This window comes from Oncorhynchus mykiss, chromosome 1 (genome assembly GCF_013265735.2).
Source record: "Oncorhynchus mykiss isolate Arlee chromosome 1, USDA_OmykA_1.1, whole genome shotgun sequence".
In the NCBI taxonomy this organism is placed as follows: Eukaryota; Metazoa; Chordata; class Actinopteri; order Salmoniformes; family Salmonidae; genus Oncorhynchus; species Oncorhynchus mykiss.
The window spans coordinates 85,936,406-85,952,512 of NC_048565.1; the positions used below are offsets into that span (position 1 = coordinate 85,936,406).

Genomic DNA, 16,107 nt, shown 5'->3' on the forward strand with positions numbered 1-16,107 from the left:
TGATAATTAGCCTAGCTAGCTAGCTTAACTAGCTTCTCCCTGTTTGATGCAGCCAAGACAGATACTACGTCATCATATTGGATGATAATTAGCCTAGATAGCTAGCTTAACTAGCTTCTCCCTGTTTGATGCAGTCAAGACAGAAACTACGTCATCATATTGGATGATAATTAGCCTAGCTAGCTAGCTTAACTAGCTTCTCCCTGTTTGATGCAGTCAAGACAGAAACTACGTCATCATATTGGATGATAATTAGCCTAGCTAGCTAGCTTAACTAGCTTCTCCCTGTTTGATGCAGTCAAGACAGAAACTACGTCATCATATTGGATGATAATTAGCCTAGCTAGCTAGCTATTAGTCTACTACAGCGAGAGTTGGCTTGGTTGGTTGAGGTATCTCGACCCCTCCTCCCTGTTCCTGTGTCACTTGCTCACACTCACAGTAGCCTACACACACAGCCCGGCCCCTGCTACAGCATCACCTCTATTTCCCTCCTCTCACAGAAGCCTACACATACAGCCCGGCCCCTGCTACAGCATCACCTCTCTCTCCCTCCACTCACAGTAGCCTACACACACAGCATGGCCCCTGCTAGAGAGTCACCTCTCTCTCTCCCTCCTCTCACAGTAGTCTACACACACAGCCCGGCCCCTGCTAGAGAGTCACCTCTCTCTCTCCCTCCTCTCACAGTAGTCTACACACACAGCATGGCCCCTGCTAGAGCATCACCTCTCTCCTTCCTCTCACAGTAGTCTACACACACAGCCTGGCCCCTGCTAGAGAGTCATCTCTCTCTCCCTCCTCTCACAGTAGTCTACACACACAGCATGGCCCCTGCTAGAGCATCACCTCTCTCCTTCCTCTCACAGTAGTCTACACACACAGCCTGGGCCCTGCTAGAGAGTCATCTCTCTCCTTCCTCTCACAGTAGTCTACACACACAGCCTGGCCCCTGCTAGAGAGTCATCTCTCTCTCCCTCCTCTCACAGTAGCCTACACACACAGCATGGCCCCTGCTAGAGCATCACTGTATACTGTAGTCCATTCTCTCTCTCTCTCTCTCTCTCTCTCGTTCTCTGTGGCCTGATGTATATGTATATAGACATTCTTAATAATAATAATCATACATACTTTCCTTTATAACTTAGTGTTCTCGTTTAGCTAGTAGCTGTACCCTGAAAAACAACAACAACAAGACAAGCCTCGCTGTGCTAAAACACTGCAGAGGCCTTGGTTAAATCCTAGCTATCAGCTAACTCCTATGAGGAAACCACCATCAGGCCAGCTAGTCAATCTCCCTGCAGCCCAAGGGAAGTCCATGTACAGATCCCTAGGAGAGTTGGAATGGAGGGAGCACATCAGCACTGCAACACAGAACCTAGCTGACAGGAGGACGACAGAGACAACAACATCCCAGATGAAGAGAGAGAGAGAGAGAGAGAGAGAGAGAGAGAGAGATGAAGAGAAAAGGGAGGGGCAGAGAGATAAATAGATAACATTAAAGAACAGAGCTACGAACCAATAGAGAGAGACCAAGACATTTCATGAGACAGAGACACTCACCCCATCCCAGACAGAGACACTCACCCCATCCCAGACAGAGACACTCACCCCATCCCAGACAGAGACACTCTCCCCATCCTAGACAGAGACACTCACCTCACCTCATCCCAGACAGAGACACTCACCCCATCCCAGACAGAGACACTCACCCCATCCCAGACAGAGACACTCACCCCATCCCAGACAGAGACACTCACCCCATCCCAGACAGAGACACTCACCTCATCCCAGACAGACACACTCACCCCATCCCAGACAGAGACACTCACCCCATCCCAGACAGAGACACTCACCCCATCCCAGACAGAGACACTCACCCCATCCCAGACAGAGACACTCACCCCATCCCAGACAGAGACACTCTCCCCATCCTAGACAGAGACACTCACCTCACCTCATCCCAGACAGAGACACTCACCCCATCCCAGACAGAGACACTCACCCCATCCCAGACAGAGACACTCACCCCATCCCAGACAGAGACACTCACCCCATCCCAGACAGAGACACTCACCCCATCCCAGACAGAGACACTCACCCCATCCCAGACAGAGACACTCACCCCATCCCAGACAGAGACACTCTCCCCATCCCAGACAGAGACACTCACCCCATCCCAGACAGAGACACTCTTCCCATCCCAGACAGAGACACTCACCCCATCCCAGACAGAGACACTCACCCCATCCCAGACAGAGGAACCTCTTCCTGATGAGCCTGGTGCGGACCTTCCCAGTAACGGCCATGTAGGACTGCCAAGCCTCCGTCAGGACCCAGCAGAACGACGCCAGGAAGAAGAAGTGAAGGAAGGCTGTTGTCATGGTACAGACACCCTGTTCATGACCAAGAAAAGGGACAATGAGGTTCTGGATGGTAAAACCTTGTGAAGAACATGAGTGAGCGGGACAGCAATGGCCAACAACATCAACTTCATAGACCAGTATTCACAAAGCGTCTCAGAGTGGGATAGCTGATACAGGATCCGTTTTATCTTTTACATAATAATGAATGACGTTAGCTGGACGAGGAGGACCTGATCCTAGATCAGCACATACGAGCCTAAGATTATTACAATAATTGACTGTGTCAATTCTGTGATTCCCATAATGCACCACAGTTTGAGCACATAAAAGCAGTCACAAAAACATCGAAGTGACGTATAACTATTCTACTCAGGTATAAAACACAGTCGGTCTGAACTGCAAATATAAAGCTTCTGCTAAATGGTATATTGGTTAGTTAGACAAATACATTTTGTAATAGTACCCTGTCTCTAACAGTAATGGTACCCTGTCTCTAACAGTAATGGTACCCTGTCTCTAACAGTAATGGTACCCTGTCCTGAACAGTAATAGTACCCTGTCTCTAACAGTAATAGTACCCTGTCTCTAACAGTAATGGTACCCTGTCCTGAACAGTAATAGTACCCTGTCTCTAACAGTAATAGTACCCTGTCTCTAACAGTAATAGTACCCTGTCCTGAACAGTAATAGTACCCTGTCTCTAACAGTAATGGTACCCTGTCTCTAACAGTAATGGTACCCTGTCCTGAACAGTAATAGTACCCTGTCTCTAACAGTAATAGTACCCTGTCTCTAACAGTAATGGTACTCTGTCCTGAACAGTAATAGTACCCTGTCTCTAACAGTAATAGTACCCTGTCTCTAACAGTAATAGTACCCTGTCCTGAACAGTAATAGTACCCTGTCTCTAACAGTAATAGTACCCTGTCTCTAACAGTAATAGTACCCTGTCTCTAACAGTAATAGTACCCTGTCTCTAACAGTAATAGTACCCTGTCTCTAACAGTAATGGTACCCTATCCTGAGCAGTAATGGTACCCTGTCTCTAACAGTAATAGTACCCTGCCTTGAACAGTAATGGTACCCTGTCTCTAACAGTAATAGTACCCTGTCCTGAACAGTAATGGTACCCTGTCTCTAACAGTAATGGTACCCTATCCTGAACAGTAATAGTACCCTGTCTCTAACAATAATAATACCCTGTCCTGAACAGTAATGGTACCCTGTCTCTAACAGTAATAGTACCCTGTCTCTAACAGTAATGGTACCCTGTCTCTAACAGTAATAGTACCCTGTCTCTAACAGTAATGGTACCCTGTCTCTAACAGTAATGGTACCCTGTCTCTAACAGTAATAGTACCCTGTCTCTAACAGTAATGGTACCCTGTCCTGAACAGTAATGGTACCCTGTCCTGAACAGTAATGGTACCCTGTCCTGAACAGTAATAGTACCATGTCTCTAACAGTAATGGTACCCTGTCTCTAACAGTAATGGTACCCTGTCCTGAACAGTAATGGTACCCTGTCCTGAACAGTAATGGTACCCTGTCCTGAACAGTAATAGTACCCTGTCTCTAACAGTAATAGTACCCTGTCCTGAACAGTAATAGTACCCTGTCTCTAACTGTAATGGTACCCTGTCTCTAACATTAATAGTACCCTGTCTCTAACAGTAATGGTACCCTGTCTCTAACAGTAATGGTACCCTGTCTCTAACAGTAATAGTACCCTGTCTCTAACAGTAATGGTACCCTGTCCTGAACAGTAATGGTACCCTGTCCTGAACAGTAATGGTACCCTGTCCTGAACAGTAATAGTACCCTGTCTCTAACAGTAATAGTACCCTGTCCTGAACAGTAATAGTACCCTGTCTCTAACAGTAATGGTACCCTGTCCTGAACAGTAATGGTACCCTGTCTCTAACAGTAATAGTACCCGGTCTCTAACAGTAATGGTACCCTGTCTCTAACAGTAATGGTACCCTGTCCTGGACAGTAATGGTACCCTGTCCTGAACAGTAATAGTACCCTGTCTCTAACAGTAATGGTACCCTGTCTCTAACAGTAATGGTACCCTGTCCTGAACAGTAATGGTACCCTGTCTCTAACAGTAATGGTACCCTGTCTCTAACAGTAATGGTACCCAGTCTCTAACAGTAATGGCAGCCTGCCCTGAGCATTAAGTGAATAAGAGTGTTGGTTAGAATCCCATGACTGCAGCAACAGGAAAGACAGACATACAGACAGACAGACAGACAGACAGACAGACAGACAGCACTACTACTAATGATCATATTGGGAGCCAGAGAACCAGGTTGACTGACTGACTGACACAAAAGCCATGGCTCTGCATTTCTCTGCCTGCAGCACACACTCATTAGTGTGCAACACTAGTGATCGAACAGGAAGGCACGTGAAGCAAGGTCAAGCTATCTACATGGAGAGGGAGTGTTTGTGTTTGTGTGTGTGTGTGTGTGTGTGTGTGTGTGTGTGTGTGTGTGTGTGTGTGTGTGTGTGTGTGTGTGTGTGTGTATATGTGTGTATTTTTGTTTAACTATCCTTGTTGGTACCAGAAGTCCTCACAAGTATAGCAAAACAAGGAACATTCAGGGATGGGGTAAGTGTCTGCTGGTCCCCATAAGGAAAAATGCTATTTTAGGCTTAGGGGTTAGGGTTAGGGTTAGGGTTATAATTATGGGTAGGTTTAAGAGGGTTTCTGTTTATGCTGTTATCTAACCTAGGGTTAGGGTTAAGGTTATAATTATGGGTAGGTTTAAGAGGGTTTCTGTTTATGCTGTTATCTAACCTAGGGTTAGGGTTATAATTATGGGTAGGTTTAAGAGGGTTTCTGTTTATGCTGTTATCTAACCTAGGGTTGCACGAGCCTATTGCAACTTTCTGCCCCGTTTCTATACTGTACATCCGACCGGTCTGGAGACGGTGAGAGAACAGGAAAGGTCAAGAGCTCCCAACAATTATGGTTAGGGTTAGAATGGTTAGGGTTAGAATGGTTAGGGTTAGAATGAAGGTTAGGGTTAGAATGAAGGTTAGGGTTAAGGAAAGAGGCGATACCTCGTCAGTTGTCCAACTGAATGTATTCAACTGAAATTTGTCCTCTGAATCAGAGAGGTGCGGGTGGCTGCCAAAACCGACATACACGTCTTCGGCGCCCGGGGAACAGTGGGTTAACTGCCTTGCTCAGGGGCAGAACGACAGATTTTTACCTTGTCAGCTCAGGGACAAGGTAAAAATGGTTAGGGGTTAGAGTTAGGTTGAGGGTTAAGGTTTGGGGTAGGAGTTAGGTTGAGGGTAAAGGTTAGGGGTAGGAGTTAGGTTGAGGGTAAGGGTTAGGGGTAGGAGTTAGGTTGAGGGTTAAGGTTTGGGGTAGGGGTTAGGTTGAGGGTAAAGGTTAGGGGTAGGAGTTAGGTTGAGGGTAAGGGTTAGGGGTAGGAGTTAGGTTGAGGGTAAGGATTAGGGGTTAGGGTTAGGTTGAGGGTAAAGGTTAGGGGTAGGAGTTAGGTTGAGGGTAAGGGTTAGGGGTAGGAGTTAGGTTGAGTGTAAGGGTTAGGGGTAGTAGTTAGGTTGAGGGTAAGGGTTAGGGGTAGGAGTTAGGTTGAGGGTAAGGGTTAGGGGTTAGGGTTAGGGTTAGGGTGAGGGTTAGGGTTAGTGGGGTTAGGTTGAGGGTAAGGGTTAGGGGTAGGAGTTAGGTTGAGGGTAAGGGTTAGGGGTTAGGGTTAGGGTTAGGGTGAGGGTTAGGGTTAGTGGGGTTAGGTTGAGGGTAAGGGTTAGGGGTAGGAGTTAGGTTGAGGGTAGGGTTAGGGTTAGGGTTAGGTTGAGGGTAAGGGTTAGGGGTTAGAGTTAGGTTGAGGGTAAGGATTAGGGGTAGGAGTTAGGTTGAAGGTAAGGATTAGGGGTAGTAGTTAGGTTGAAGGTAAGGATTAGGGGTAGGAATTAGGTTGAAGGTAACGATTAGGGGTAGGAGTTAGGTTGAGGGTAAGGGTTAGGGGTAGGAGTTAGGTTGAGGGTAAGGATTAGGGGTTAGAGTTAGGTTGAGGGTAAGGGTTAGGGGTAGGAGTTAGGGTTACAGTACATATAGTGTTAGGGTAAGGGGTTTGTAGTCACGGTTAGGCTTTGGGTTAAGGTTAGAGTTAGATTTAGGGTTAGGGGTTAGGGAAAATATGATTTTGAATGGAAATGTCACGGGCGTCGTAAGAGGCGGACCAAGGTGCAGCGTGGTGAGCGTACGTTTCTGTTTATTAGGTAAATGTCGCCAACAAAACAAAGATCTGACCGTGAAGCTTAACTTACGCTACGATGCCTCTAACAAAGTCAACTACCCACACTGAAAGGAGGGAAAAAGGGCTACCTAAGTATGATTCCCAATCAGAGACAACGATGGACAGCTGTCCCTGATTGAGAACCATACCCGGCCAAAACATAGAAATAATGAAACATAGAAAACAAAACATAGAATGCCCACCCCACATCACACCCTGACCTAACCAAATAGAGAAATAAAATGGCTCTCTAAGGTCAGGGCGTGACAGGAAATCAATTATTTGGTCCCCACAAGTATAGCAATACAAAACTGTGTGTGTGTGTGTGTGTGTGTGTGTGTGTGTGTGTGTGTGTGTGTGTGTGTGTGTGTGTGTGTGTGTGTGTGTGTGTGTGTGTGTGTGTGTGTGTGTGTGTGTGTGCGTGCGCGCGCTTGTCCATCACTATTCTTCCTCTAAGCAGATAAAGCAACAGCCTGAATTTGTGCGTGAATCCATGAAAAAGAGGATTAGTGAATTAAGAAGTAGCCTTAATAAGCTTGGTGAAAGGGAAGTGACATGTACAGTGGGTAGTGAGAGGATTAAGCTGATGTCAGTTCAGACACTCTATGGTTTCAGTATTTCCTGTTTTTGAGCTGTGGTAATCTGAGTGTTATTACACAAAGAAGGGGAAACAGATGAGCATGTGTCAGCTCCTTCCAAATCCAAGACATCCACACTGGACTGGATAGTGATTAGATTAACACTCAACACATCCATCCTCTTGAATTAGAAAAGATACTTCATTTTAAAAAACGAAAGAAAACTGCACCCCCGTCACATAGTTTGCAATTAAGCTGAGGGATGGGAGGGAGATGCTTTCGTTGAAATGACCAATGAACAGCAGTATATATTGCAGATTGCACCTTTAATGTTGATGGAAGCCACTGGAGATACTGACTAACCCATGTTGATGAAAGCCACTGGAGATACTGACTAACCCATGTTGATGAAAGCCACTGGAGATACTGACTAACCCATGTTGATGGAAGCCACTGGAGATACTGACTAACCCATGTTGATGAAAGCCACTGGAGATACTGACTAACCCATGTTGATGAAAGCCACTGGAGATACTGACTAACCCATGTTGAGGGAAGCCACTGGAGATACTGACTAACCCATGTTGATGGAAGCCACTGGAGATACTGACTAACCCATGTTGATGGAAGCCACTGGAGATACTGACTAACCCATGTTGATGAAAGCCACTGGAGATACTGACTAACCCATGTTGATGGAAGCCACTGGAGATACTGACTAACCCATGTTGATGGAAGCCACTGGAGATACTGACTAACACATGTTGATGAAAGCCACTGGAGATACTGACTAACCCATGTTGATGGAAGCCACTGGAGATACTGACTAACCCATGTTGATGGAAGCCACTGGAGATACTGACTAACCCATGTTGATGAAAGCCACTGGAGATACTGACTAACCCATGTTGATGGAAGCCACTGGAGATACTGACTAACCCATGTTGATGAAAGCCACTGGAGATACTGACTAACCCATGTTGATGGAAGCCACTGGAGATACTGACTAACCCATGTTGATGGAAGCCACTGGAGATACTGACTAACCCATGTTGATGAAAGCCACTGGAGATACTGACTAACCCATGTTGATGGAAGCCACTGGAGATACTGACTAACCCATGTTGATGAAAGCCACTGGAGATACTGACTAACCCATGTTGATGGAAGCCACTGGAGATACTGACTAACCCATGTTGATGGAAGCCACTGGAGATACTGACTAACCCATGTTGATGAAAGCCACTGGAGATACTGACTAACCCATGTTGATGGAAGCCACTGGAGATACTGACTAACCCATGTTGATGGAAGCCACTGGAGATACTGACTAACCCATGTTGATGGAAGCCACTGGAGATACTGACTAACCCATGTTGATGAAAGCCACTGGAGATACTGACTAACCCATGTTGATGAAAGCCACTGGAGATACTGACTAACCCATGTTGATGGAAGCCACTGGAGATACTGACTAACCCATGTTGATGGAAGCCACTGGAGATACTGACTAACCCATGTTGATGGAAGCCACTGGAGATACTGACTAACCCATGTTGATGGAAGCCACTGGAGATACTGACTAACCCATGTTGATGGAAGCCACTGGAGATACTGACTAACCCATGTTGATGGAAGCCACTGGAGATACTGACTAACCCATGTTGATGAAAGCCACTGGAGATACTGACTAACCCATGTTGATGGAAGCCACTGGAGATACTGACTAACCCATGTTGATGGAAGCCACTGGAGATACTGACTAACCCATGTTGATGAAAGCCACTGGAGATACTGACTAACCCATGTTGATGAAAGCCACTGGAGATACTGACTAACCCATGTTGATGGAAGCCACTGGAGATACTGACTAACCCATGTTGATGAAAGCCACTGGAGATACTGACTAACCCATGTTGATGAAAGCCACCGGAGATACTGACTAACCCATGTTGATGAAAGCCACTGGAGATACTGACTAACCCAAGTTGATGAAAGCCACTGGAGATACTGACTAACCCATGTTGATGAAAGCCACTGGAGATACTGACTAACCCATGTTGATGGAAGCCACTGGAGATACTGACTAACCCATGTTGATGAAAGCCACTGGAGATACTGACTAACCCATGTTGATGGAAGCCACTGGAGATACTGACTAACCCATGTTGATGAAAGCCACTGGAGATACTGACTAACCCATGTTGATGGAAGCCACTGGAGATACTGACTAACCCATGTTGATGAAAGCCACTGGAGATACTGACTAACCCATGTTGATGGAAGCCACTGGAGATACTGACTAACCCATGTTGATGAAAGCCACTGGAGATACTGACTAACCCATGTTGATGGAAGCCACTGGAGATACTGACTAACCCATGTTGATGGAAGCCACTGGAGATACTGACTAACCCATGTTGATGGAAGCCACTGGAGATACTGACTAACCCATGTTGATGAAAGCCACTGGAGATACTGACTAACCCATGTTGATGGAAGCCACTGGAGATACTGACTAACCCATGTTGATGAAAGCCACTGGAGATACTGACTAACCCATGTTCAGGCCATGTGAGAAAATGAAGTGATGTTTACCCATGGCCAGGAGGGATTTTAATCACTGGAGATACTGACTAACCCATGTTGATGGAAGCCACTGGAGATACTGACTAACCCATGTTGATGGAAGCCACTGGAGATACTGACTAACCCATGTTGATGAAAGCCACTGGAGATACTGACTAACCCATGTTGATGGAAGCCACTGGAGATACTGACTAACCCATGTTGATGGAAGCCACTGGAGATACTGACTAACCCATGTTGATGAAAGCCACTGGAGATACTGACTAACCCATGTTCAGGCCATGTGAGAAAATGAAGTGATGTTTACCCATGGCCAGGAGGGATTTTAATCACTGGAGATACTGACTAACCCATGTTGATGAAAGCCACTGGAGATACTGACTAACCCATGTTGATGGAAGCCACTGGAGATACTGACTAACCCATGTTGATGAAAGCCACTGGAGATACTGACTAACCCATGTTGATGAAAGCCACTGGAGATACTGACTAACCCATGTTGATGGAAACCACTGGAGATACTGACTAACCCATGTTGATGAAAGCCACTGGAGATACTGACTAACCCATGTTGATGAAAGCCACTGGAGATACTGACTAACCCATGTTGATGAAAGCCACTGGAGATACTGACTAACCCATGTTGATGGAAGCCACTGGAGATACTGACTAACCCATGTTGATGAAAGCCACTGGAGATACTGACTAACCCATGTTGATGAAAGCCACTGGAGATACTGACTAACCCATGTTCAGGCCATGTGAGAAAATGAAATGATGTTTACCCATGGCCAGGAGGGATTTTAATCACTGGAGATACTGACTAACCCATGTTGATGAAAGCCACTGGAGATACTGACTAACCCATGTTCAGGCCATGTGAGAAAATGAAATGATGTTTACCCATGGCCAGGAGGGATTTTAATCACTGGAGATACTGACTAACCCATGTTGATGAAAGCCACTGGAGATACTGACTAACCCATGTTGATGAAAGCCACTGGAGATACTGACTAACCCATGTTGATGGAAGCCACTGGAGATACTGACTAACCCATGTTGATGAAAGCCACTGGAGATACTGACTAACCCATGTTCAGGCCATGTGAGAAAATGAAGTGATGTTTACCCATGGCCAGGAGGGATTTTAATCACTGGAGATACTGACTAACCCATGTTGATGAAAGCCACTGGAGATACTGACTAACCCATGTTGATGAAAGCCACTGGAGATACTGACTAACCCATGTTGATGGAAGCCACTGGAGATACTGACTAACCCATGTTGATGAAAGCCACTGGAGATACTGACTAACCCATGTTGATGAAAGCCACTGGAGATACTGACTAACCCATGTTGATGGAAGCCACTGGAGATACTGACTAACCCATGTTGATGAAAGCCACTGGAGATACTGACTAACCCATGTTGATGGAAGCCACTGGAGATACTGACTAACCCATGTTGATGGAAGCCACTGGAGATACTGACTAACCCATGTTGATGAAAGCCACTGGAGATACTGACTAACCTATGTTGATGAAAGCCACTGGAGATACTGACTAACCCATGTTCAGGCCATGTGAGAAAATGAAATGATGTTTACCCATGGCCAGGAGGGATTTTAATCACTGGAGATACTGACTAACCCATGTTGATGAAAGCCACTGGAGATACTGACTAACCCATGTTCAGGCCATGTGAGAAAATGAAATGATGTTTACCCATGGCCAGGAGGGATTTTAATCACTGGAGATACTGACTAACCCATGTTGATGAAAGCCACTGGAGATACTGACTAACCCATGTTCAGGCCATGTGAGAAAATGAAATGATGTTTACCCATGGCCAGGAGGGATTTTAATCACTGGAGATACTGACTAACCCATGTTGATGAAAGCCACTGGAGATACTGACTAACCCATGTTCAGGCCATGTGAGAAAATGAAGTGATGTTTACCCATGGCCAGGAGGGATTTTAATCACTGGAGATACTGACTAACCCATGTTGATGAAAGCCACTGGAGATACTGACTAACCCATGTTGATGAAAGCCACTGGAGATACTGACTAACCCATGTTCAGGCCATGTGAGAAAATGAAATGATGTTTACCCATGGCCAGGAGGGATTTTAATCACTGGAGATACTGACTAACCCATGTTCAGGCCATGTGAGAAAATGAAGTGATGTTTACCCATGGCCAGGAGGGATTTTAATCACTGGAGATACTGACTAACCCATGTTGATGGAAGCCACTGGAGATACTGACTAACCCATGTTGATGAAAGCCACTGGAGATACTGACTAACCCATGTTGATGGAAGCCACTGGAGATACTGACTAACCCATGTTCAGGCCATGTGAGAAAATGAAATGATGTTTACCCATGGCCAGGAGGGATTTTAATCACTGGAGATACTGACTAACCCATGTTGATGAAAGCCACTGGAGATACTGACTAACCCATGTTCAGGCCATGTGAGAAAATGAAGTGATGTTTACCCATGGCCAGGAGGGATTTTAATCACTGGAGATACTGACTAACCCATGTTGATGAAAGCCACTGGAGATACTGACTAACCCATGTTGATGAAAGCCACTGGAGATACTGACTAACCCATGTTCAGGCCATGTGAGAAAATGAAATGATGTTTACCCATGGCCAGGAGGGATTTTAATCACTGGAGATACTGACTAACCCATGTTCAGGCCATGTGAGAAAATGAAGTGATGTTTACCCATGGCCAGGAGGGATTTTAATCCCTGGAGATACTGACTAACCCATGTTCAGGCCATGTGAGAAAATGAAATGATGTTTACCCATGGCCAGGAGGGATTTTAATCACTGGAGATACTGACTAACCCATGTTGATGAAAGCCACTGGAGATACTGACTAACCCATGTTGATGAAAGCCACTGGAGATACTGACTAACCCATGTTGATGAAAGCCACTGGAGATACTGACTAACCCATGTTGATGAAAGCCACTGGAGATACTGACTAACCCATGTTCAGGCCATGTGAGAAAATGAAATGATGTTTACCCATGGCCAGGAGGGATTTTAATCACTGGAGATACTGACTAACCCATGTTGATGGAAGCCACTGGAGATACTGACTAACCCATGTTCAGGCCATGTGAGAAAATGAAATGATGTTTACCCATGGCCAGGAGGGATTTTAATCACTGGAGATACTGACTAACCCATGTTGATGAAAGCCACTGGAGATACTGACTAACCCATGTTCAGGCCATGTGAGAAAATGAAATGATGTTTACCCATGGCCAGGAGGGATTTTAATCACTGGAGATACTGACTAACCCATGTTCAGGCCATGTGAGAAAATGAAATGATGTTTACCCATGTCCAGGAGGGATTTTATTCACTGGAGATACTGACTAACCCATGTTCAGGCCATGTGAGAAAATGAAATGATGTTTACCCATGGCCAGGAGGGATTTTAATCACTGGAGATACTGACTAACCCATGTTGATGAAAGCCACTGGAGATACTGACTAACCCATGTTCAGGCCATGTGAGAAAATGAAATGATGTTTACCCATGGCCAGGAGGGATTTTAATCACGCCTTTGTGGACGCGGCTGGCACATGTTTTCCCTGAATTCATGCACACAGTCCTCTTTTGAACTCTTATACAACTGCCTGCTTTAGAACGAGATAGCACACCAATATTATGCCACGTGATCTCCCTATACCTCCCAGTTTGCATCACTATCATTTCAAATAGAGTCATGTTTTCTCAGTTCGAGGAGATGAGCACGAAGACATGCAATATGTGTTTTTGGAATGAGGGTATGGAACCCATTCATATTTGTATTCATCTGTGTGTTTCCGAAGCTCCCTGTCATTTTAGGTCATTTATTGGATTATGTGAAGGGCTCCCTCAAAACATAGACCTTGGTCTCATTGGGGCTCCCCTTGCCTAAATAAAGGTTAAAAGGTTAAAGGTTAAAATAAGGTTAAAATAAATGAATAACCACATGTGTTTGGTGTGAGTCATGTCAGATGTATTTAGAAAACAAATCTAAACAGAAAGACATTACCTTATTCAAAGTAATTAAAAAGAGATTGCTGTATTCTGATTTCCCCCCAGGTGTGTGTGTGTGTGTGTGTGTGTGTGTGTGTGTGTGTGTGTGTGTGTGTGTGTGTGTGTGTGTGTGTGTGTGTGTGTGTGTGTGTGTGCGTGCGTGCGTGCGTGCGTGCGTGTGTGTGTGTGTGTGTGTAGTTGTGTTTGTGTGTGTTGCATAATGCTACGTTACATAAAGTCTCTTCCTCCTCCTCCTCCTCCTTTTCTCAATCTTTCTTCTTATGGTTTCAGTGACAGTATATATGAACCAGACAGCCTGGCAGACATTAGATCTAGACAGGTGTTGAAGGAGAACTATAACACATTCTCTCTCCACACAGCAGACAGTAGGTCTAGAGACAGGTGTTGAAGGAGAACTATAACACATTCTCTCTCCACACAGCAGACAGTAGGTCTAGAGACAGGTGTTGAAGGAGAACTATAACACATTCTCTCTCCACACAGCAGACAGTAGGTCTAGACAGGTGTTGAAGGAGAACTATAACACATTCTCTCTCCACACAGCAGACAGTAGGTCTAGAGACAGGTGTTGAAGGAGAACTATAACACATTCTCTCTCCACACAGCAGACAGTAGGTCTAGAGACAGGTGTTGAAGGAGAACTATAACACATTCTCTCTCCACACAGCAGACAGTAGGTCTAGAGACAGGTGTTGAAGGAGAACTATAACACATTCTCTCTCCACACAGCAGACAGTAGGTCTAGAGACAGGTGTTGAAGGAGAACTATAACACATTCTCTCTCCACACAGCCGACAGTAGGTCTAGAGACAGGTGTTGAAGGAGAACTATAACACATTCTCTCTCCACACAGCAGACAGTAGGTCTAGAGACAGGTGTTGAAGGAGAACTATAACACATTCTCTCTCCACACAGCAGCAAACCAGTGTACCATCCACAGAGATACAGTTGAAAGACGTTTTTGTTAAGGAAACACCGAGAGAACATGATAATGAATCCCCTTTGTTAGTCTAAAGCTGCATCCCAGATCGCACACTTTATAGTGCACTCCTTTTGCCCAGCCACCTCCAGAGATGATGCCAGAACACCAATCTCCATTTCAAATATTGTTGATATAATTATGTTTTCTTCTTATCCAACATTACCTGGACGAGGCTGTGTGTCTTATTGACATGCTAATGCTACCGTGTGTCTACGCGAGTGTCTGTTTGTATGTGTGTGACTGTGTGTGTGCACGCGCTCGCGGGTGCGTGTCAATGTGTGTGTGTGTGCATGTTTGTGTGTGTGCACGCCTGTGTGTATGTGTGTGTGTGTGTGTGTGTGTGTTTGTGTGTGTGTGTTTGTGTGTGTGTGTGTGTTTGTGTGTGTGTGTGTGTGTGTGTGTGTGTTTGTGTGTTTGTGTGTGTGTGTGTGTGTGTGTGTGTGTGTGTTTGTGTGAGTGTGTGTGTGTGTGTGTGTTTGTGTGTGTGTGTTTGTGTGTGTGTGTGTGTTTGTGTGTGGATGTGTGTGTGTGTGTGTGTGTGTGTGTGTGTGTGTGTGTGTGTGTGTGTGTGTGTGTGTGTGTGTGTGTGTGTGTTTGTGTGTGTGTGTGTGTGTGTGTTGTGTGTGTGTGTGTGTGTGTGTGTTGTGTGTGTGTGTGTGTGTGTGTGTGTGTGTGTGTGTGTGTTGTGTGTGTGTGTGTGTGTGTGTGTGTGTGCGCAAAGAAAAAGGACGCTTCAAAGCACACGTGAAACCTCCCAAGACAACCTGCCATCTGATCTGGCCCTGTACACTACATACTGATAAGACACAGCTGTTGTTGTTCTGGCTGCATCACTCACCATTCACACAGCTGTTGTTGTTCTGTCTGCATCACACACCATTCACACAGCTGTTGTTGATCTGTCTGCATCACACACCATTCACACAGCTGTTGTTGATCTGTCTGCATTACACACCATTCACACACCTGTTGTTGTCTGGCTGCGTCAAACGCCATTCACACAGCTGTTGTTGATCTGTCTGCATCACACACCATTCACACAGCTGTTGTTGTCTGTCTGCATCACACCCCATTCACACAGCTGTTGTTGTTCTGGCTGCATCAAACGGCATTCACACAGCTGTTGTTGATCTGTCTGCATCACACCGCATTCACACAGCTGTTGTTGTTCTGGCTGCATCAAACGCCATTCACACAGCTGTTGTTGATCTGTCTGCATCACACCCCATTCACACAGCTG

General features: G+C 45.6%; 1 protein-coding gene across 7 annotated transcripts in view; it reads right to left on the minus strand.

Moving 5' to 3' along the window:
- The window catches only part of LOC110531925 (adhesion G protein-coupled receptor B3), a 155,600-nt gene that overhangs the window by 44,829 nt on the left and 94,664 nt on the right, over positions 1-16,107 (minus strand). For all 7 annotated transcript variants that reach the window (XM_036987706.1, XM_036987698.1, XM_036987682.1 and 4 more), the window contains one exon: positions 2,246-2,396. In XM_036987706.1, the coding sequence (XP_036843601.1) occupies positions 2,246-2,396 (151 nt within the window). The remainder of the gene's footprint in view (positions 1-2,245; positions 2,397-16,107) is intronic.